At 37.9% G+C, this 25,277-nt stretch overlaps 1 protein-coding gene across 1 annotated transcript in view; it reads left to right on the top strand.

The window, feature by feature from the left end:
* The window catches only part of UST (uronyl 2-sulfotransferase), a 142,778-nt gene that overhangs the window by 113,580 nt on the left and 3,921 nt on the right, over positions 1 to 25,277 (top strand). Inside the window, exons 6-7 of the mRNA XM_072995538.2 lie at positions 8,234 to 8,331; positions 9,350 to 9,507. Of these exons, the coding sequence (XP_072851639.2) occupies positions 8,234 to 8,331; positions 9,350 to 9,507 (256 nt within the window). The remainder of the gene's footprint in view (positions 1 to 8,233; positions 8,332 to 9,349; positions 9,508 to 25,277) is intronic.

The following is a 25,277-nucleotide window of genomic DNA, read 5'->3' as shown; positions in this document are numbered from 1 at the left end:
TCAGGGTTGATTTCCTTTAGAACTGATAGGTTTGTTCTCCTTGCAGTCCAGGGGATTCTCAAGAGCCTCCTCCAGCACCACAATTCAAAGGCATCAATTCTTCGGCGGTCTGCTTTCTTTATGGTCCAGCTCTCACTTCCATACATCACGACAGGAAAAACCATAGCTTTGACTATTCGGACTTTTGTTGGCAAGGTGATGTCTCTGCTTTTCAAGATGCTGTCCAGATTTGTCATCACTTTCAAGCACAAACCTATGAGAAAATCCCATTGTGGGTGGCACCGATAGAAGCATTTACATTAAAAACCCTGAACCAGAAAGGAATGTTAACCACATATGAAAATCTGTTAACCAAAGAACTGAAGATAAAGGATAAACAAGAGCTTGAAAAAATGGGTATAGCTGTCTATTGGTGGTCAATGGTAAAATTAGAATCAAGATACAAAAAATATAGGACTGTGGGTTTTTTCAAGGGCAAAGTCCAGGTGGACAGACTGTGGATATATACGGATGAAAGAATAATTAAGAAAATGTATACGTAGTTATTAGAATATGATTTAGAGGATGAGATGGTGAAAGAGACAATGATAAAATGGGCAAAATTTTTTGGGTACAATGTGGATCTTGATGATTGGATTAAAATGTGGAAAGAAAGCTATAAGATGTTTAAACCAGTAAATTTAAGAGAAAATATACTCAAAATGTTCTACAGATGGCATTACACACCTGTAAGATTAGCAAAAATGTCAGAGGGTAACAGCAATATATGTTGTAAGTGTAAAAATGCAGGAACTTATTCTCATATGTGGTGGACATGTGAAAAGGTCAAAATTTATTGGACACAGGTATGGGATTTAGCAAAAGAAATTACTCAGCAGAAGTTACATATAAAACCTGAAATGGCATTATTGAATGTCATTTCAGGAGTAAATGATAATAAATTGAAGCATTGTCTCATGTATATACTCACAGCAGCTAGATTACTCTGGGCCCAGAAATGGAAAACAGAAGAGGTTCCGACGATAGAAGAGCTGTTAAAGAAGCTATGGGACATAGCAGAACTGGACACTCTATCAGAAGCACTATGGGAACAACCAAGAGACTATGTAAAACAAAGCTGGGGACTAATATATTCTTGGGCCCAGAAGAAGACAGGAGTGTAGGGTAAAATTTATGATATATGTATGTCCATTTAGTATATACTGGAGATCGATCTAGGGAGAGTAGAGGGCCTAATGAGACTGGAGTCTCTGACTCCAAAGCGGGGAGGGTGTAGTCTAAATAGAGGGGTTAGTTAGTTTTTTTCTTTTTCTTGTATACGTGGTCTGTTTTTTTTTCTTTTTTCTTTTTTTCTTTCTTTTTCTCTCTTTTTTGGTGTTCTTACGGTTTTCTGTATGTTAGAAAATTATTTTTTAAAAAAAGAAAGAAAGATAGAGAACTACCAAAGAAGTTTGAGAAATGGGATGCCCGCTACTTTTGCCTTTAGTTGTTAGCCATGCTTCAAATAAAACCTAAAATGTTCACCTGACTCTAGTTTAAATGGCCATTCATGAATCTTGGCGGGTCACATCCCCAACCTCCATATCCACAGGATATTTTTCTTACAAAAATGGGATACAGGAACGCCTTCTTGTGGGTAAAAACCATTTTTTAAAAAATTAGAAGTGCATCTATTCAATATATGGGCAGGATGGCGCCCTTTGAACTAAAGAAGTAGGAACTTGGGGAGATGCATGTGCTCTGAATATACTTCAAGGTACATGTTGCTACCTCACATGTAGTGGCATTTCATGTATAGTAGTTTTGAACTACGTTAGAGATATTGATTAAAAGAAAAACTTGATTCCTAGCAGGAGTTTTTAGTGCTAGCATTTCCCTCATCTGGGATTAGGGCAGGTCTGGGTATTGAAAGGGTTGCAAAGTAAGAGAGCATGTCCTCACTGTTTGTTCAAAGTCTTCTTCAAAGTTGTCAAAATATACATTCTATTACACAGACACTTGTCTTTTGCAACTGTGTGCTATGTTCATGAGGAACACTCCCTTGCCTTTTATAATAATCTAGTCAAACCCTGCTACCACCTAATTTATGATATACTCTACTGTATCTCGTGGACTAGACTCAGAGTTAGTCTTTGTCCAGTGAGCCCCAGCCTGTAAAACCAGTCTTGTTACTTGGATCCCCCTTTACAGAATCATTGTAAAGAGAGGAATGTAAGGGAGTACTGTACAGTGCCTCCTTTTGATGTGTTTCATTTTGATACAATTTTCCTTAGCTACAGTGCTGAAATCCCTATATTTCAAACAGCAATCTCTTACCCCAGCAGTGTGGACACTAGAAAACAGTTACTGGCCTCATATTTGTCTCTAGTGAACCCTTGGCCTTTTTTTTGCAAAACACCCACGCAATCTGGCATAATACATTATCACTGGCAGATATCCTTCCAGTGGGGCCCCACCATGGAGTATTACTGGCTGCAAAACTTTGGCTGGAGTAGTATTGGCAGCCTGTGCCTGGAGACCAGCACTGCAACTGTTTACCATATGCCTCCTGTTAACCATCTCCTTGTATTCATAAGCATAGACCAAATTCAGATGTGACTCAAAAAATGGAAGTTTTAAAAAATTTGATTTAAAACATTTGGAAAATGTTTTAATAATACACCTTGATCTGTGATTAGTGAGAAGGATAACCAAATAGTATTTCTGGTGAGACAAAAAAGAAGGTGAAGCTGTGTGGTCCTTGTACATAATCCAAAACTGAGGGTAGTTAACACTTCCTTTATAGACCACTAAAATCTCAGGAACAATCAAGCTTTCAAGTCCAGCAGGACTCTTCTTTAGTCTTGGCATTGTAGAGCTGAGGGAAGTGCAGAAAAGTCCAAAAATTATTCCAACCATATGTTAAGATTTCAGAATCCTGTCGTTTAAAGCCCCAAAATGGAGGCTGGAAACTTGTAGAATTTTGCAGACCAGAGGTGTTAGTCACTCTGTCTATATATACGGCTCCTACCACCTTGGACCCTCCCATCCTCAAATTTTCTAAAACTTTCTTTAAAAATTCAGAGCCACTAGAATACACAAGGTTTTTTTCCCCAATAATAACCCTTATGTTTGTAAATGTTGGAGCAGGTATAGTCTTACAAAATCCTTGTTTAGTAGCAGTGGATCGTCTTGTTCTAGTTGTAAAATCTATAAAACTGTTATTTGTTGAAATGCTGCAAATTGTCTATCTAAGAATCTAGAAAGGGCGCCAATGTGAATTCTTGAACACCATGGACTCTTGACACCAGAAAAGCAGTACTGCATGCTGAGGAAAGCATCCACCAGATAAAACTATTGACTTGACTTTAATGTGGCTAAAATGGACTGTTCCTGGTGATTTAATTAAAAAACATTTAATCCCAAATCTGAGAGAGGCTCGCCATGCTTCTGGGTTATCTTATTTTCCCTAACCAAATAGAAATTTAGTTTCAAAAAGAAGGCAGCAGGGGGAAATGAGGGGGTTCAGAGTGCTTGGTGGCCTATTGGTTAAAGAGTTGGGTGATGAATTCTAAACTACTAGTTGAGGAAGGGTTTGAAGCCACACCCTCTCCTCACAGACCTCTTGCAGACTGCAGCTATTTCCATCTAAGAAGCTAAACCTGGCTTCTTAGAAGGATCCCCAACAATGGCCATGCGACATTGGGGCTTTAATGAAAGCATATTATTTTGGAACCACCCACAAGAACTTGGTACACAACCTAAAGAAGATGAATTATTGAAAACTAGCTTTTTGTTGTTGTTTTTTAAGTGGTCCAATAAAGTATCACCTGTTCCAGTCCTTTGTGAGTAGACCTGCATAAATGTTGTGTAAGGGTGGTGCTTTGTGATATATCTAAATATTAAAAGGGCAAGTTTATTTTAAAGACACAAGAAAGAACGGCATATTGTAAAGGTATAGCTCCACTGTTTCATAATTCCTGAGTAAGACAGTTCTTGATTTATGAGGAGACCTTGAAAATGTTGGATTTAGCATCCTGCTGCTTTTTGAAATCTCCATCTGCTTGTAGGGTGGTGCTTCTCTTGAGGAGAACTATATTTTAGAGGCATAGAACTTCCTATCTTTCCTTATTCTTGATTCCTGACTAATCTAGTGTTTGTGAGTAGATTTTCATCAAATGGTTTTTATTATTAATTAAGAGGTGATTAAAGTGGGTATTTTTTCTTATTTTGCTTAGTAAATTAAAAGCAAAAATACTATTGCAGCTACACAAAACGTATTGCTTTTAGCAGTGAATTGTATGTTCAGAAATCTCAATACCGAGACACGTCTCTTCATGTACAATATGTAGTGCCTACAGAGATTTCTTAATGTATAGCAATTCACTGTTAAAAGTTTTGAATGACTGCAGCAGGATATTGGCCATAAAGTGCAACTAATAAAGTAGGACCTTATTAGAAAATCCTTAAGGACCTTAAGGATTTTCCCATCAAACCATCATTACATTGGCACAGTGAAGATGGCAGTATCCATATCTGGGCTGGGAGGATTGAACAATCTACAATATTGAGTCCTGAACAGTGCCATAATAGAGGGACATGGTTACTGACAAGATTGAGTCCTTGTCTCCCCTTCTTTAACCCTCAGCATGCATTTTGAACTTTTCTCTTGGTTGGTTGTCAGTATTTTGTGTATTTCTATTTCACCTGTATATTTCTATTTATTGCTTCTCCTCATAATTCGTTTTTTCTGTTGAGGCTTCCTCTAGTTAAATGCATTAAAAAATTTTTTTAAATCATTTAGAGAAGTAGGAAGATAAAGTTTTGGGATCCTCATAAAAACTAGGGAAAATAAAAAGAATGATCCAGACATTAAAATGAGGGAACAAAAGAGAAAGACAATGGTTAAATGTGGTGGCCAGTAACAGGGAGGTGTGAAGTGAAGTGAGGTAGAAAAAAATTTCAGCCTTGCTCTGATACTTTTTGTTACTGCAACTTCACAAAATTATTGAAACTTAACTGTTGTACCACAGAGTCCAAGAATTTGTCTTGCTCTGAACCTTTTATTTGTAAGTAGTTGGTAGGGAATTGATAAGAAGAAGCTGGGAAGAGAGGGATGCAGTCACATTTTCAGTGAAAGTACTGGAGGAACAGATATCAGAAAGGACCGTATTGTGTGAATAGTGTTACTATTTATTTTAAGGCAAAAATGTGTCTTCAAATCAGTAAGAAGAATCCAGTAGACAAGTACTTTCAAGTGATATGCATTACGTATATGTTGCAATAATATTCAGATCATTTTCAATCTACAGATCATCCTTGGCATATTAGAATACCATTTGTTTATATGTGTGGAAAGATCTGCCAAATATTGCTGTGAATTTACATCATTTCTGGAATATCTTCATAAATCTGTTCAGCACATAGTGTACTATTGGAAATATGAATCTAAAGGGTGTGCCAGATTTGTACAGTTTTATATGAAAACATTTAACGTTATTATAGAAACATGTGCAAATATTATGGTGTAATATGCTTCTGTGATGTAGCTATATAATTTCTGATATAATATTAAGTCTTCATTTTTAAAATGCTACTGGGCGTGTCATCACACTGTTGATAACTGTGTTACATAAGTACAGTGGTTGTGGTAAATTTGGCAGTGCAGTTCTTCAGTGCGACAGCCATCATAGCTACTCCACCAGTAAGGAAAGTCTAAACATATAGCCCTCAGGATGCATTTATATCAACAGTTGAAGGCAAATTTTTGTTTTTATTTTTGTTTTGGTCATGTTAATGGTTCTAAACTGCTCTTTCAATACCAGACCACATTCAAACACTTTTCATGACAACAAGAATGTACTGCTCCTGAGGAAATCAATGGTTGTCCTAGCAACTGAGAGGACTGCAGTTAAATGCAGAGGGAAAGGGGTTAAAGAAGCCTGCAGGAGGGGTTAAAATGTCCTAATCCCTTCTAACTCTATTAAAAAACTATTTATATTCTCCTGTTCTCCATTATACCAAATGTGAATATGAAAAAGGTCTCTATCTACCATCCATACATATTATCTCTATCTCCCTCTGGTAAAAACAGTTGTCATAACTCGAAGAAACAGTTAACTCACATAAAAGAGTACTTTCCTTAGCCTACCGCATTCTACTTTTTGATTGTGAGAGGTGCTGTGGCAAAAGAAAATGCAGTGACCCTCCAGCACACCATTTGATGCATGTAGACATGACTCCTTTGGTGTATGGTTGTCAAATATCAATAGAGTCTACTATCTTCCCCAGAAACGTGGTTTTCCCACATCCATCTTTCAGTAGCTCTTTGGCCTTAAGCATAATTTCCACTTCATTTACTTTGTATTTACTGCAGAATGGTCATCATCATCAACATGTTATTTATTTATACTGCACTCTACACCAGAGTACATTCCAATAAAATCAATAATGTACAATCATGCAACATATTTTAAAGTTCAAATAAAATACACTGGCCGTTAACCTCTCTTTACACCCAACAACTAAGGCTCCAAGTTGAACAGATAGGTTTTCAAACCTTGTCTAAATTCTGTGTTATTCATGGTTAGAGTAAGCGCATCTGAATCAATGAAAATATTGTGGAGTTGACTCACTAAACTCCCATGGATTCAGTGAGCTTACTGTAGTTCCATTTACTACACAAAGCCACAGGATATTGGCCTTTATTTCTGTAGCTGCCATTTTCCAAAATAACACATGCAAATATATCTTTGAAGATTCTCAGTCATCCAGGTGTAGTTATCTGGAAGCTGAGTCATGGCAACTGGACTTCTTTCTTGTTAGGTTGAAATATTTTGCTACTCATCCAAGTTGAAGAACTGAAGAAGCTGCTTGGATGAGTAGCGAAACGTTTCAGCCTAACAAGAAAGAAGTCCAATTGCCATGACTCAATTCCCAGATAAGGCATGCAAATGTTGCTACAGTATATATGTTCAAGTTGCTTTTAACTTAGGGCAGCCCTATCAGTTACTGACCTCCTAAAGGCCTTGATTAACAGCCCTGATTAGGTCTTGAAAACTTATGTCTGTTACCTCATTCAGTCAATCGATCTCTGAAGGAGCGGTAGACCCGAAAGAGAAAGAACGTAGTGAGCTGTCCCCTCAGCTAGAGATGTCTCAGCGGGAGAGAGAGATAGAAGGAGGCAAGATAATAGAAAGTGAGGAGTTGAATGCGGAAGAAGGAAAAAGAAGGGAATCAAAGGGGAAAGAGGAGAAGATTAAAATCTGTTTAGTGGAAGAGAGAGAAGGAGCAGGGGAGGAGGAATTAATTTGGCCTATGTGGGAGGAGGATATAGGGAAACAAAGTGGGAGGAGACAGTTCAGTATACCAAGGAGGGAGAGAAAGAAGGAAGGAAAGGAAAAAAAGGGAGAGAGAAGAGAATACGAGTATGATAGAATGTGCGGGTTGTTGGAGGACTTCCCTAATTTGAAGGTAGGAGGGTTGCTACTGACCCGGACAAGTCTAAAGAAAAGGGGACATCTAGAATGGATGGTCGTGGTCTTTCTGCGGGGACAAGGTCACTCAGGGAAGGTGATTGGGCCGGACCCTCCCTTCAACCATCCACTGCCGAAGGGAGATTGAGCCAGACATCCTTGTTGTGGGACAATACGCGTGGTCCAGAGTGTTCTGCTGAGGAAGCCCACCAATCGGGAACATTTTGGGCCAGCATCTCAATGAATCTTGTCTGTTTCCAGACAAAGTTATCATCCTCACAATTTGGACAGCTACCAGATATTAGTTGTTTTGAAACGATAGATGTTGTTGTAGACTCACCTGATGTTAAACTAAATAAATCTGTTAATGTTCAAAAGGAGACTCAGTCGTTATTTCCCGCCAAAAAGGAGGAACTGCTTTATTGAGTCAGTCCATCTCACATTTGATCTTCTTCTTTGCTTGCTGTCTTTTCTCAACTTCATTGTCTTTCCCTATGAGGCTTGTCTTCTCATAATGTGCTCATTAGTCAAATGTAGACATATGATAATCCATGAAAGAGTAAAAAATGACCATTTTCTTTTCCCCCCTTATTTACAGGAATATGTAAATCTATATCCATTTGTAAATGTACATGGCAGGTACACCATTATTGGATTATAGCCATTTGACCACGTATCATCAGACGATAGCAGAGACCTTACATAACAGATAACAGATACCTTAATAGTTTTATTTTGTTTCTCTTTTCCTCCCTGAACCATTTCCCTTTCTTTTTTAGGATATTAATGTGTGTATCCTTGAGAACTACCCTGAATGTTCCAATCCCAGGTTATTTTATATTATTCCATATTTCTGTGGACAGCATCCAAGATGCAGGTAATTATATGTCAAGTTTTCCTTTCAACTCTGGACCTGGCAAAATTGGTTCTTTCCATTTGTTGAAGCTAAGAGAAATTGGATGTAGAGTATTCCACAAACAGCAGTGGGAACCAACCTACATTATGTAATTTTAACATGAAGGTTAGTCTGTCATATAGAATACCTTTTAAGTATAGTAGCAGGTAAAGGGATTGAAAAAACAAATCCCAAAGTCTTTGGCTAGTTTGTCCCAATTAAACGTATCTGGTCCTGGAACATAAAATCAAGATACTGTCTTCATTCCACATCTCAAAGTCTTAAACTGTCTTTTTCAGCCAGAATCAAATATTCAGGTTTAGTTCTCTGAATTATTTTGATCTGTATCAGGCCACCATTGTTAGTTTAATTAGTTGGATTCTTTATAGCTTTAAATTACTAAACCTCAAGATAATACATTATGTGGGTAAGGCCTTCAATGTACATAATATTTCAGTTATACCGATTGCTTATAAAAAAGAGGATTTGAAACCCTTGAGCTCAGAATCGTTTTGTCTCACACAAAGGGCATAAGGGCAGTTAAGCAAGCAATTCTTACTATTCTGCAGGCTATCCATCAAACTCCAGGTTATCACCCAGTCATGTTATCAATCACATGGCAGACAGCAAAATGGAAGAAAACAATTGCCTTTACTTACACAATGTTAGAATTTAGGCCTAAATCACTGAAAAATTGACAGTTGCCATTTTATATGACTTATATGCCACAGTTGGTAACAGATTGTCAAGTGCAGCCATTCTCAACTGACTGGAAACAATTCTTCACACACCATCTTAAACAAGGTTCATTATGTGACTTATATAATCCTGAGTCGGCCTATATTTCTTTCATATTATATGGCTCTGGCTATAAAAAGGTTGAGAATAGCTAGCCTACTAGACGTTGTCATATTTGTAAGTCTTTTGTTTTTACTTTTATTACTGACTAAAACTTTGGTTAGAAATTTCATTTTAAAGAATATCTTTAATATTCTTTAAGGGAACCTGGTGAATGGGCCCTCGAGAGAGCAAAAGTGAATGTGAATGAAAATTTTCTACTCGTGGGGATTCTGGAAGAGTTGGAAGATGTGCTGCTTTTACTAGAAAGATTTTTACCTCATTATTTCAAAGATGTACTCAGCATCTACAAAAACCCAGGTAACTGTCTACTGATGCGATGAGTAATTTGCTTTTATTACTGAATAGGTGGTTCTTGGTTCCTTGGAAGATTTATATATGCCATATCACTTTACCAGGACTAGAAAAAGCATGCCCCCCATGAACCCCTTGATACCCCAAATTTTTCTTTTGACTTAAAACAGTCTGCGTTCTGGGAAAGAAAACTCCCTCCTGGGCTTAAAATGCATCTGTGGGAAACCTAGAACATGACAGAATAGCTTCCCTACACCTCTGAAAGAAGTTAAAGGCCGTTTAAAGTCGAATTGAAAAATACAAATCAGGAAAACAGGTTTGGATCCAGACTCAGATAGGATAAGATTCCAGTGGGGTTGAAGCATGGCTTCCAAAGTTAATAGGTTTCCTATGTGCACTACACTTATTTTTATTTTACAGATAAACTTAACATTCCTTGTCCACAAACACATTTCTTTAAAATGTTCAACACTATATGTCACTATGAGAGAAAGAAAGTAAAAAAACAAAAATTGAAGAGCTAAATCTGTCTTAAATATGCAATTTTTAAAAACTCTATATTCAGAACTACATTTGGCCAGAAGGTGGCATTGTTTTTCTTCTTTTCTTATATACAGTAGTTATAAAAGAGGGAATGAGAAAGAACAAACATCCACTTGCCTTCTGCCTCTCGGTAGTCATATTTTAACATTTTAGTGAGCAGTTAAAACTTTAATTGCCCTTCCTTTTGAGTCTATGAGACTGAAAATTGCCAGAAGGATTCTCTGATTGGAGCAGTATCATATTCTATAAACCATTACTGTACTTGGGCTAGTGTGGCTATAATATATGTAGATACATATGTTTAACATGTTTAATTTGTGTTCTGAGCTACATACATATTTGTGTATTTTGTAATAGCCAGTCTTTTGTAAGTGTTGCCACATATTGCCATGCACTTTTAATTTATTGATATCACGAATCTTTGATTTCTTTATATTAAAAAAAAACCTGGAATGGGCTTATGAGACTATGTTACTTTGACATGTATCACCTACCTAGAAATTGTTGCAGACCATGCACACCCCTTCAGGGCCATGGTGTTCCCTGATGGCAGTGGCCTCTTTCAGCAGGATAAGGCACCCTCCGCACTGCAAAAATTGTTCGGGAATGGTTTGAGGAACATAACAAAGGTGTTGTTGTGGCATCCAAATTTCCCAGACTCAATCCATTTGAGCATCTATGGGATGTGCTAGAACACCAAATCCATCTTGCAACTTGCAAGACTTGGTGCCAGATACCACAGGACACATGCAAAACAAAGCAAAGCATGCTGCTTATATACTTCCCCATAGTGCTTAACGCACTCTCTGGGTCATTTACAAGTTAATTATGCATACTATACATTGTCGTCACCACCAGCGAGCTGGGTCTTGTGGAGTCCATGCCTCAATGCATCAAAGCTGTTTTGGAAGTGTGAGGAAGACCTACATGATATTACACAGGTGATTTTAATGGGTGTCTATCATATGAATACATTTTATCTCAGATGGTTCTCTCTGTATTCTTGTTTTATAGTGTTTCTTTTCCAATTTAGCAACTTTCATATCTTGTGAAGAGAATACTGGTAGATTGAAGTGATTTGAGACAGGTTTCTGTGTATTACAATTTCTCATGTTGAATTTATTATATCCATTGATTCTTTTCCATATATATCATCCTTTTTGTCCTATATAGAGTGCAGAGGAGCATTGTTGGCAAAAGATCATTTAGATCACATTAGATGAGGAACAAGTAAATGTGCCCTTCATGTTGTGTGTAACATTGTTAAAGGCTGTAATTGTGTTGCCAGAATAAATTTAGGGCAGAGGTGGCATCTTGGTTTGTAACAGGGTTTCGTCCCCATGTCTGTGTCAGTAGTCTGTTTTGTGTTAGTACAGTAGTTGCTTGAAATTGGGGCTTGTCTGTAAGCAATAGGTCTGCTACCAAGGGCTTGGGAGAGTGAAGTATTCTTGTCAAGGATGGGCTAGAGATCACTAAAAATGCTTATGAGTACTGTAGTCTCAGTGGCAGAGTGAGCTTCTAGTGGGTTGGACACTTCCTTTGTGATTTTAGTATTCTTTGTTATCATTAAATCATTGTTACATAAGCCTTGTGCTCACCAAAGAAGATAGCTATAATGTGTGGGTGTAAAGTTGTTCATTTATGCAGCCATTTTGCAGTGATAACGTCAGCTTCCTTCATCCAAATTATGAAGTTTATCAAACAATTATAAGGAAAAGATCAGCCACATACCTGCAAATACTACAAGGAACCAAAGATTAAAAGTGATACGTATTTGTGTTTTATGTTTTGCATCCAGCTGATGTAGTTTGTTACAAGGTATCGTATCCAGGCATCTCCCCCACAAAAATCCCATGACGTGAAGTAGCCCTGAAGGGCTTGCCAAGGAATAGTCGGTCTGTTGACTGCTTCTGTTTTGAGAAGCAGTCTCCCCTTCAATTGCTAAAACATAGTACTGTATGTGTTTGGGCTGTGACACAGAATTTAGTATAGCTCAGTGCCAAATGTGGCTTTTCTTTTTCCAAAACTGAAAGAAGAGCAGGGAAAGATTATTGTTTGGGTTTTCAAGTACCCAGAAACAAAAGAAACTCATATGCACTGATGTTTATGAAAATAGGAGTCATTTATTGATAAACAAAGAGGAATTTGACCCCTTTTGATGTGGCATTCCAATATTATGCATGCATCAACATTTTCTTTCTTTCTTTCTTTCTTTCTTTCTTTCTTTCTTTCTTTCTTTCTTTCTTTCTTTCTTTCTTTCTTTCTTTCTTTCTTTCTTTCTTTCTTTCAGTTTGTGGTGCACTTGATTCAAATTTGCTGATGCTGCATGCATTACTGTATGTCTTTTTGCTTAACCCAAAGTCTCCAGAATGATGGAAAACAATTTTCCATAAAATGCTGAATCTTGTTTATCAAGCAGATTTGCTAGAGGAAAAAGAAATTGTTGAGAGTACTGGTCTCTGATTTTCAAGCAGCAGCTGTTTTGCTGGTGGTAGCAACAGCTCCTCATATAACATGTTTTATGGTGAAGGCAAAGCAAGCAAAAGCCAACTTTTAATTCCTGCTTGTCCGTGTACACATAAAACCTATTTAAAATAATATCGGTTCTTGGTTAGAGTCTCCTCCCACCCCAACTCCCATTTCTCTAAGTACATTCCATATGAGCACCAAGTTGTTGGGTTCTTCTGGGCTTGCCCACAAGTTGTTTTGATTCAGCAGTTGAAAAACAGTATAAGTATAAAATTAGAACTTTATATAAAATGCAAGGTGTGCAAACGTATCTATATGTACAAGCCGCCTAGAGTGGTCTTAGGACCAGATGGGTGGGGCACAAATGAAATAAAATAAATAAATAAATGTGTGCATTCTTTTAAAACTGTAAGGTTGCCTATTGCAAGAAGTTTGTGAGGAATCTATAAGTCTATGTCTTCTAGATGAAATAGCAAATTGCATTCCTATTCAATGTATACATCCAAAGTACTATTGGATATATGTATACAATATAATATACTATTATCCAAAGTATAATGATTTGCAGCAGCTTTTCAGGTAAATACGATCCATTTCTGAGAGCTTATAAACAGATGCACAGCAGTTGCAGTAGATGAAAGTAGCATGTGCCTGGTTGAACTGAACATACTGTATGAGAGAGAGTGCTGCTTACATTGTTCATCTATGCTCTGTAACAGGGGTGTCCAACCTTTCACCTTCCCTGGGCCACATTAGAAGATGAAAATTTGGTTTGGGCCGCACATTAGTTTGGATCTACTGCTAATGTCGTGGTGCCAAATACCACAGAACACATTCAGAGGTCCTGGAGGCCATGCCTTGACACGTCAACTGTTTTGGCAGAATGAGGGGGACTTGCATGATAATAGACAAGTGGTTTTAATGTGGTGGCTGATCAGCGTGTATCAACAGATAAATTCCTAAGAATGAGCTCAGTATATAAATTTTGGCATAATGAACTGGTTTTGAAACACAGCTTAAGTATGTCAAATATGGTCAATTCCAAATTATTTATTTATTTTATTCATTTAAAATATTGTAGCCTGTCTTTCTCCTTTCTCCCTAATGTGTTTTTTGGAGCAAAAATTAATATAAGACCCTGTCTTATTTTCGGAGAAACACAGTAAAGCAGTTGAGAGACTTTATTTTAGCTGGGGGAATTGCCCTTTTCTGGGTGGAAACCTCATATTAGGGTGGAACTACATGGGAAATAGTTCCTGATTTGGCCTTCTGTTTTCCATATATTAGGACTTTTAATATGTATAGTTTTAAAGAAATAGAGAAGGAGAAAGAATTTTTATAAAGAAAATCTTGTGTTAACTTGTTCCAGAATAGGACATTGAGAACAAATGCATAAGTAATATAGAATTTAAACTCTGGCCACAGTTTCAGGGGAAAGAGGTGCGCTTGGTTTCAAAGAAGGGAATTGTTTGTATTTTTGAACAAGAGTAGGGATAGTAAGAATGCACAAGTGAGAGTTCATAGAAAAGAGAAGTCTCATTTTCAAATGCTGCGTTTTGGAGGTTATTCCACTAGAAGGCCATGAGAATGTTATGGGAGGACTTACTGATAATTAAGAAACTTTGTAAAAGTATCTTATGGTTCTGTGTTCATTTTGTTATCACAGTCAAAAACAAAGAACAAGTTCCAAACAGATTACATTAAGAGGTATATTTCAAACCTAAATTATCCCTATGTAGTAAGAAAGCCACAGCCGCTTTTTGCTACAGAGGAGAGTTCTGCTTTGAGAATCCAAACTTGCCGAGTCATTTCTTTTACCCTTTGCAAGTAGTATAGCTGGAGATCAGTGGGGTCAGAAGCTGTTTTTATATATATATAATACTATTGTGATGTGCCCCATTCTGGATGTCTGTGGACAAAAGACAGAAGAACGGCATATAAATGGAAATAGTAAATAAATAATAAAATAATTAGGAAGAACGGTATCACACTGCTGCACATACCTCTACAGCAAAAGGCTGTACTTGTATCTTGAACAATATATTGTGTGAGCAGAGTGCCGCTCTGACTTGAAACCTATAAAATTGTAATTACTTTTGCAAGATTTGTATAAAAATCATTCTGCAATATTTATTTCCTCTCTCTTTTTTTTCTTTGGCATGAATTAATATGACTTGTTTTTTTGGGTGTAAATAAGGACTTGGTCATCAGGATTGCAAAGGCTGAATTGCGGAGATACATGAGCTAGAAACACAGCATATTAAGTTTTGGGGGCCTGACATTGCCAACATCAACAATGCTACTATGTTGCATGACTTCTCCTTTGAGGATTCATGAAGGAAGGGTAGTGCATAGTCCATTTAAGAGAAAACTTCCCTTCTACCACAAATAGCAAAGGATCTTAAGTTGCAAAGGCCAAGGAATCCTTTCTGGAAAACTATTTTTATGGTTCTCTTAAGTTAAAACACAGACACACACACACTTGGCAAGCTGATCTGTTCTGCTAAAAACACAAGGGTTAAGAAAGGAAGTCTGGAAGCTGGAGTGAATCATGCCTGCAAAGGTTACTACAAACAGTACACCCTGTCCCTTTCCCTGGCTGTTAATTATTATTTCAGCATTCTGAAATTGTTGAAAGGGGAATTTGGCAGTATAGGACTGTTGATAATATTACAAACTGAACCAACCCTGAGATTCACCCATTTGCTGTATCCTTTGCACAGACCAACAAAGGTAGATTGAAATACTGTAATGATCTGACTGCATGTGCAAATCACGATTTCTTTTTCTATTAGCTTGCCGTCTATCAGGTTCTAGGCTCCCAATATGAAATAAATGCTTAAATAATGAAGCATATTAATTGTTGACTTTTTTTTACCAGTGACTAACATCCTGTTTGTGTTTTGGTAAGGTCTGCATAATTTGTAGTAGCTAATTTGTGAGTCGCTATGGTACATCTGGGATGCACAATTGTAGATGTCACTGAGATGTATCTCTGTACCTTGTCAGGTAGCTCTAGTTGACCACAGTAACGTGTGCATGTCTCATGCAGAATCCAAGAAGATTCTGTCCAATTTGTTTTGTTTGACCACTTATATAGTAACCCTCGACAGTGATCTAAGAGATTCAGAAATAGTGCAGTGATTAAAATGTTGACAAGACATGCAGACCCAAGTTTAAACCCCAGCTTATCCTCAAAGCCTACTTGGATGAGTCAATATCTCAAGAATCTGTTCTTTACATTCTTCAGAAATGTTATTTAAATTATATTTTGGCACCATGATTTTTACTGTTCTTTGCCACTGCTGCTGCTAGTGGCAGGACTATAGTCTCAGAAATGAGATTGTTGGGGCTGGAAGAGGATTTCACTTCTTCCAGCTTCAGCAATTTCAACTGATGGCTGCATATATTAGTGATGAAACTCTCCCTCCCACCCCTCTGGATTACAGAGAAATGTGGGATTACCGAGAAAAGTGTCTCTGTGCCTTTTGAACTTCTGGTCACTCCAGTACTTACTGTTAATTAGCTAATTTGAATAAGTATTATGCTGTACTAAATTTTTATACCAAATTGTTATGCTTTTGCTTTGATCATTTTGATTGTGGCAGTATATTAGTACTTCACTGTTGTCTTGTATATTGTCTTCAGTTTTACCCTGTTAACACTATGTTCATTTATAACTAATAGATAGCCAAGTGGTTTTTATAAAGTTGCAGTGCTTTAAAATATTTCCACAAATCTTAGTTTCTGCTGTGATTCCCAAAAGCTTGACAGATTTTGCAAATATGCATTGAATTGCAATGTGCCTCTGCACATGTTAGTATTTTGTTAGGAACCATATTCAGCACATTCTTTGTGGCTGCAACTTGAGTCAGTTCAAAATTTGATGGCTTTAGCTAAATGTTTCCATTGAGTTTTTAGTCCAAACTTGTATCCAGGTGACTCTTTAATTTGCTTTGATGCGTCCATTTTTTGCAATATAATGAATAAACATAGAGCCTTTGTAGTTGGGGCAGAAATTAGAAGGATGGATTTCTGAATTCTTGTTATTACTTTAGTGCTTTAAACTTCACTATTAGTTTTATACCTTTATTACAGGTTTTTGTCTCTGTGTTTGTATATCAATTATAAGCATAGGTTTCAGGGATCCTTTCTATAGGGCCATTTCTTCTCACTCCAAAACCATGCCTGCAAAGGTGTTTCACATTTAGGAAGCAGGACAGAACAGCCACACTCTCCCATTTTTATTGGGAAGCATGGAGGTGTGAAATGGCCCCCCTTTCAAAAGGGGGCCCTTTTGAAAGAGCCGTCCCTCAAGGAGATAAGAGGGATGGTTTGTAGACAAAGGGCCTTTTCGGCTGCTGCCCCCAGACTATGGAATGACCTCCCGACTGAGATTCATCTGACATCGACGCTGATGACATTTCGGCACCAGGTCAAAACCTTCCTGTTCCAGAAGGCTTTTAATTGAAATAATATCAACTATAGGTCCTGATGGCAATTTTTTGAGTATATATTTTAATTGTTTTATTTTTTATTGTATTTTAATTGTTTTAAGCCACTCAGAGACCTTTGGGTAGAGTGGACAGCATATAAGTTAAATAAATAAATAAATAAATAAAATAATATAAATGTTGCAAATGAATAGGAATGCATTTAGTGATTGTCAGGCAACCAGTGAATGACTCCCTGTACTACACACCCTCCTAAAATAGGAAGAGAACAATTGTATCTAAAACTCACCAAAGCTGTGTGCACCTCTCCCAAAAAGGATTTAATTTATACCAAAAAGGAACAAACAGAATAAGTCAAAAACAGCAAAATATACTTATGGTTATCAGCTGAACAAAGGTGATTTTTACATTGTGTGGATGAAAATCCATTCATGCTACAGATATACTTTACAGTTGTATTCTAGAAATGAACAACTAATATTGCTCATTCCAGAATGTGACTAGTCTGTATGTTATAGTCACACTCATCATTAGAACTGAAATTATATTAGAATTACAGACATGTAACTTCAGGAGACCATTGTGTCTGGGAAATAAAGACCACTTACAAAATGAAACAAAAGGTAAGAAAAGTTCCTTCTCTGAATTCTATGCTGTGGCAATATTTTCCTTTCCACAGTAAGGGAGTTCCTTCTTCTAGAGATGGCCAGTTTGTAATATATTTTGTGGCTTTCAAAATAATGTGGGCTATACCGAAAGGCTGTATTTTTTTTAAAAGGTCTGCCATCTACTGGGTGAAGTGAAAGTATACTTTATCAGAAGACTTCTGAGTAGACATATCTGTGTCAACAAACTTCATGTTTTATGTAAAACCCACTTTGCTTTTCAGTTAAGGGAGTCTCTTGCTAATGAGAGAGAATTGAAGATGACTATGAGAAACTCAGGCTATGAAAAACTGCTGTTTCATCTAATCTCACCAAATGTTAGAGCCAAAAACCTCCTTTCCAAGACATATAGGAATACAGTGGGGTCTTGACTTGAGAACTTAATCCGTATTGGAAGGCGGTTCTCAAGTCAAAATGTTCTCAAGTCAAATCTGCATTTCCCATAGGAATGCATTGAAAACCATTTGATCCATATCTGCTCTTTTCCGTCCATAGAAACTAATGGGAAGCTGCTATTCCGCCTTCGACCACTAGAGGGGGATATTTTGTTTCTTTTTTTCTTAGGTCAAGAAAGGTTCAGGAAAGGCAGGGAAAATACAGTCCAGGCAGTACAGGACCAGGCAGTCCGAAGACTGTCTCCCAATCCACTCTCTAAACGCTGGGAGGAGTGAGGAAGCAGACAGGCACCCTTTTCACTGGCCAACAGTTAACTGAAAGTTCACATTTTGCACTTTCCCTGCCTCCCATGTGGGTTTTTTTTCAGTTCTTAACTCAAATCTAAGTACTTAAGTCAAGTCAATATTTTCCTATGAGAGTGGTTCTTAAGTCAAAATGTTCTTAACTCAAGCCGTTCTTAAGTCAAGACCCCACTGTACTGGGGTGGGGAGTGGAAAGCTGCAATAGTTTCCCGAGGGAATTTGAACATTTTGAGTCTCTTTTTCCTCCTTTTTAATTTTGTTTACGTGCTTCAATTTTCTGAAACTAAACTTAATTTTTAACAGTTGGCAATCTCTCCCCATAGGATTAGACAAAGGAGAATATTGAATCTAACTTTCTTTGGCTGCTGGCCAAGCTCCAGATCAAAAACAGTATGCTTTATAGAGACAGTTGCTTCACTCAGCCTTTTGATATTCTTAATCTCACCTCACTTCTTACAGGCCAGATGTTCCTAGCCTTTGACCACCCTCAGATTTGTTATATACTGTGGCTGTGAATCAATCCTACTTGAGGAAATGGAAGGTTTTTCTTTCTAATATTTCAGTAACAATCAGTGCTATTCTTTATTAAAGCTAATCTCAAAAAGAACATACAGAAATGTGATGCACCTGTTGTCTCTTGTAGTTATTCTGCATTGTCACAATGTCATACTGCTGAACAAAAGAACTAGATGAAGGAACCCCACATTATTGCCGGCAACTTGGCCATTGCATGTCCTTTTTCAGAGCTTGGGAAATTTTTTAAGTACGATTCCCAGAATCCACCATAAAAGGTGGAACTTCTCCAGGCTCTGTCCTTTCATGAACAGATCTTAAGATTCTGTTAATTTCCCATTTGGTAGTCAGCCTTGCTTTAAATGGTTGTATGAAACCATTGTTTTGTGAAAACTCCTTTCCTGAATAATGATAATAGCTAAAGTCTACAGTGGGGTCTTGACTTGAGAACTTAATCCGTATTGGAAGGCAGTTCTCAAGTCAAAAAGTCTGTAGGTCAAGTCTCCATTGACCTACAGTGCATTGAAAACCGATTAATCCCATAACAGGCTGTTTTTGTTCCATTTTGGTTTTTTTCTGGTCTGTAAGTCAATTCTCAGGCTGCAAGTCAAACCTAAATTTTGCGGCCAGAGAAGTCTGTAACTCAAAAAGTCTGTAAGTCAAGCCGTCTGTAAGTCAAGCGTCCACTGTATTAAAGAGTTTCCACTTGGATTCTGGGTCATGCGTGTAGCCAGCCAGACCACACATGATGGGAAATTGCATGAGGGCTGCAGTGGGGACTCTGATTAGTATCGGTCAACCTCAGCAGTGACATCAGTTAGTTCCTCTGTACTGACATAGGTTAACACAACAGGATTTGGGCTACTGTGGCACTGAACCTTTGGTGTAAGACTTGTTTAATGTTCTGCTGTTTCAAGTTAATTAGATCTGATGAATTGTGGCCATTTTCTTACTGCTGCTTATTGTCTTGCTATATTTGTAACTAGAATTTTCTGTATTAAGTGTACGTTTTTACTTTGTAGGGTACTTCGGAAATATGTCATGGCCAAGTTGTGCTGTCTGGACAACAGGGTCTAGATTTTGAGTATCTGAGGAAGACCTGCTTTTTTGTGTGCTTGTATGGCTGGTTTATTTTTTATGACTTAAGGGTGGGAAAGCTATTATACAGGTGCATCTAAAAACTTGTAACACCAGCTTTAAAAGTTTTTTCAGGGAGGGTCATCTCTCAAATGCTCTATGGCATTGAGATCTGGGGTGTAAATCAGAACAACCTACAACATCTTGAAGTAGGACAGAACAAATTTCTGAGACACATCCTCGCGGTACCCCAGGGGACCCCAGCAGCTTTTCTCAGAACAGAGACAGGTATGGTGTCCATTAAAGCTAGGGCAATGCTAGCTATACTCGGTTATTATAAGAGGGTGATGGATATGCCCGACCACCGTCTACCTAAACGTTGCATGGTAGAGCAATGGAAGAGTGGCGGCTGGGCAACCTCAGTTCAAGCCCTACTAAAATCTATATCCCTCTCTACAGATATTTTTTGTTTTTTCTGGTGTTAAAAGAATGTTGAGGGACTGGCTCTACAAATTGGATAATGACCAGGACTTATCCTCAATCCACTCTTCAAATTTCTCTCAGTGGTACCATCTGTTGAAAACAAACCACTCAAGGGCGCAATATTTACAAACACTTACCGTATTTTTCGCTCCATAAGACGCACCTTTCCATAAGACGCACCGATTTTTTAGGAGAAGAAAACAGGAAAATATAATCTGTTTTCTTCGCTCCATAAGATGCACAGACTTTCCACCCCCCTGTTTTGTGGGAAAAAAGTGAGTCTTATGGTGCAAAAAATACAGTACTTTTCCCTCCTTGAGAACCGCATTCACAGAACTCCGTTATCAAACCATGCCAACTGCTGTCTTAGACAGCAGGTACATGAATGTACCTAAGCATCTGAGGCTGTGTATTTGCGGAGCAGGTGAGATAGAGGATGTTGTCCACTATTTACTTAATTGCCAGCTCTATCAAAACCCCAGAAAAAAATTCCTGGGTAACATTTTGGCTGCTCTACAGGACGAAAGCCCTCAGACAAAGGTGGTCAGGTTGCTTTTGGATTGTGACCAAAAGCAGAACAGCACTGTTAGCAACAGCAGCCAGAAACATTCGCGCTAATTCCCTAAGAGGCATTGCAATCAATTGTGCTGGAGACTCCCAGATATGAACAGTCTCTTATTATTTTATATCTCTGTGTTTTTATTTTGATTTTATTCGATTATACTTGTATTTTAAACAATTGTGACGGCTTTTAGCTAATACAATAAACTTAAACTTGGAACTTGGAGGTAGGTTTAGTAACAAAAAGCAACAGCTAACAAGAGCCAAAAATTGTGAGCCATTTTCTAACCCATGATATCATATTCTGGTTTATAAACTATAACCATAGTTAGTTGTCTGAAGTGGGCAAAGAAATCACAGTAAAGCTGAATAAATCATGGGAATTGCATTATGTGCAATTGCAGCCAGTGCGTATAAAATTTTATGTGTATTTGTATTTTCTTCTTTTTCAAACTGGCATTTGCCCTCTGCATCTATGATTTCCCAAATATTTGCCCAACCTGAGAGTAAAATACATATAAATTCTAAGGACCCTATAAAAGCCAAGGCTCTGAAATATTCATTTCTCCAGTAAATACATGCATGCTATACATTGAACAATGCTGATACCATCACAGTGCACTGATACCATTTTGATATTGTGGAAATAAATAGTGTAATTTTCAAAGGGCCCCAGCATTCCCCATGTTACAGATGGTTCAGTGAGTGTGTGAAGGTTTTTTTTTAATCAACTCTTTCCCAGAGAAAGGATATACGGTTAGCATATAGTATGGTATTACCTTTGGTTTTCCACTGCTATAGCATATAAAAAAGGAATGTTTGTGTTTAACTTTGCACGACAAACATTTCAAGAGGTGGCTTTCCCACCCTGCTGTTTTCAGCATGGATTTCAAACATACAGACTGTGCTTCAATGGGTTTTAAGCATCTCCTGGACATAGTATTGCCATATACTTTTTTTAAAGCAATATGAAGGCCAAGGAAAACACTGTAAAACAAAATAAAGTCTCAAAAGTAAATAGTGCAGTTTGTTGCCCTCCATATGGCTCACTGTCTAGAAGGTCATAAAGTGTGGGTCTCCCGTCTTCCACTGGAACAGCTGGGTTTACACAGTGTTTTTAGAATGTTTAGTCTGGCACAGAGCCAATCATGCATAATTTTTCCATTATGTGCATTTGATAAATGAGGAGTTGGGGTGGGTAACTTCAAGGAGCAAATTTGTGAGTTTCTTCAGATTTTTATTAAAAGGGTCATTTAAAGTGGGTATAAAGTAAGGTAAACAAAACGAGGTTTCTAATAAGGTGGAGGTTAGTAATGCACTCAATTAAGCCAAGATCCCTTCTTTTGCTTATATATAGCCCAGAGCCCAGGGGGCTTGTGGTTATGGGTGTGGCCTTTTGCCTTTTCACAAAGAACAACTAAAATGCATAGATTGATAGGCAGAAATGTATTGTTTATTCCTTTGAAAGGTAAACCTCATTTTCAGGGATAGGACAATTTTTTAAAAGAAAATTGTTGAAATGGGTATTAATATTGGGAAGTGTGTGAAAAAAAGGTTGACAAGGGAACATCTAATTTGCTTTAATTATTAAAATAGAATGCAACATTCCATAGGGAGGTTTCATTCCTCAGATATATTCCATGGGAGTCTTTCAGGGTCTGGGCCAAACTGAATGATATTATTCATGTCTTTATTTCTTGCCTGGTTGGTTTTTAAAAATAAACAGCTGCCTGGCTGTATGAGAGCTGTGGCTTCGGGAGATTTAACTCTCCCTCCCCCCCCCAAAAAAAAATAATAATATCAGTGGAACTTTTCTCCCAGTAGTCAGGCAAAGTAGAACAACCACACAAGGCCCAAGTATTAGACATTTGAACATGGATATTTGAGGGAGCTCTTATACCTGCATATATTTCCCTGATCATCAAGATCTGCTGAGGTCAACTTTCCCTATACTGTATTCCACCATTGAGAGCACTACATTGGGTGGAGACCTGGGTGAGGCCTTTGTCAGTCATGGTGCAGTCTTCCCTTTAGAAGCCCAGTCCATGGCAATATTGCCGCCCCGAGTAGACATGGTCTAAAGGGGCGGGGTAAAATTCCAATAAATAAATAAATAAATTTTAGTTCAGTGCTAGGTTAAAATATGGCTGTTCCTCCAAACATTTGGTAAGCACAGACATTACAGCCTGTTTTAATCTTGTTTTAATTATCAGATTGTTCTGGGTTTTTTATTTTTTTCTATTTAATTTTTTTTATTTTTAAACTACTAGGAATAGGGTAGGGAATACAAAAGGTAAAAGGGAATGTAAGGAATGGGGAAAGGGTTTTGAGGATAGGAGAACACAGAGTATACAATCATCCAATCTATTCATATTAGGTATACATGCCTCTGATCTGTTCATTTTTCAATGCAAAAAACAACTTTGTATTCCTTATATATATATATGCTGTTTGATTATCCTCTAAATATCAGCTTATATACATATTTTAATTTAAATCTAAGTTATTCCAACTCTGTCAAGAAATCGAGACCAATTGTAGAATACATCCCCTCTTTCAATTTGCTTCTGCCTTGGACGTACATTCAGCCTGTCTGGAAAGATATCCATTTCTGGCACTTTCCATATTTTCTCAGTATCCTTTTCTCATTTCTGTGCCTCTATTTTCCTCCAGTTTTGGGAAGTAAAATTAAATCCAGGACAGTAGTCTGATTTTTAACATCACCTTTTCTGACTATTATAGCTGGGTAGCTCACATGATAACTCTTAATCTCATCTATGTTACCTGGCATTGCTCTCAATAAAAACTGTTCTGTAGTTAATACAGTTTCATTTAGCTGTTGTTTAACCCAGTGGTTCTTAACCTTGGGTTACTAAGGTGTTTTTGAACTGCAATTCCCAGAAACCCCAGCCAGCACGGCTGGTGGTGAAGGCTTCTGGGAGTTGCAGTCCAAAAACACCTGAATAACCCAAGGTTAAGAACCACTGATTTGAACTCTGATGGTTTCCCTTTCATCAGGTCTTCTACCTGGCTGCTGAAATCCTGTTATTATTGTCATTTGCATAGTAACCAGCCATTCTTTATCTGGCAACATTCCCAACCATTGATATTTAACATTTTCGGAGGTCATTTCCATCTTTACAATACATATGGTTTGTATAAATAATATTTTTTATTCCACTATTTTACCAACAAACCAAACCCATCATCATAAACCTCCCCTAGGTATGTCCTCCCCTCCTTGCCCAGATATTATAGCAATATTATCAAAATCCACACAGTCCAACCAGAAGAGAGTCCAGACTAAACATCAAACGGAGCCAGTCTCTCAAAACAACAACAACAACAACAACAACAACAACAACAACAACAACAACAACAACAACAACAACACCGTAGTCCTTTAATAACTCCAGACCTGGTTTTCTTAGATCCTCCGTCTATTTATTCTGTTAAGTTCCTCTCGCTAATGAGCTGATAATTTACTATCCGTTGCTCCCAGAGATTTGTTCTTCCTTCCAAAACTAAAGACACTTCTGTTATCAGAGTCTCATTTGACTCTAGTCCTGGCTTCTCCCGCTCTTCAATCTCTGTCGCCACGCTGATGATACGTCGCCTGTTTTTTATTCCCAAAAGCTTATACCTCCTGCTCCAAAGACAAGATTTTATTTTCAAAGTCCTATTCAAACTAGGGGGGGAAATCCAGACTAAACAGCATTGATAAGATTTCAGTCCCTTGAAGCCTGTTGAGTAGTATTTCCTCTGGGATTTTTTTCCAGAAACACAAAATTTTTCTGTCTCACTGTGTATCTCAATGACCTTGAGCCAGCTTGCTAATTATAAACTTGCTGTTTAACAGTCAGTTCACTTTGAAAAAACAAGGTGGCAGGCACGGCTCACCGCTTCCTCTTTCTCCTTTCGGTCAGGTATTTTCCCTTTAGTTTCTTACATCTTAATAAGGTTATTCATAAATCAAAGGCTGACTTTGTTATTGTGTATTTTCGGCTGTATTTCTCTTCTCCTTCTTCGGGAATTTGGGGGTGGAGTTTCACACAGTTTTCTGCCATAAGATGGCCTCCCGTCTCTGGTCTGTGCTTGGGTAAATTTTCAGAGAGAAGAATGACCCTGTTGCTGCCAAATCTTCTACCTTCTGGGCTCACCATCTGCTTCGGGGTGACCTCTCCTGGCCTCCCCTTCCATCCCCCCCTTTCTAGAGGGACGCCAGACCGGGCAGTTCCAACTTTTCCCAGGAGCTGTTGCCGGGAGCTGCTGGCTTCACTGCGATCAAGCTCCGCCTCCTGATTGTTCTGATA

Source organism: Pogona vitticeps, chromosome 1 (genome assembly GCF_051106095.1).
Source record: "Pogona vitticeps strain Pit_001003342236 chromosome 1, PviZW2.1, whole genome shotgun sequence".
Taxonomy (NCBI): Eukaryota; Metazoa; Chordata; class Lepidosauria; order Squamata; family Agamidae; genus Pogona; species Pogona vitticeps.
The sequence above is the reverse complement of the archived record's forward strand: the minus strand, read 5'-3'. Positions and strand labels throughout refer to the sequence as shown.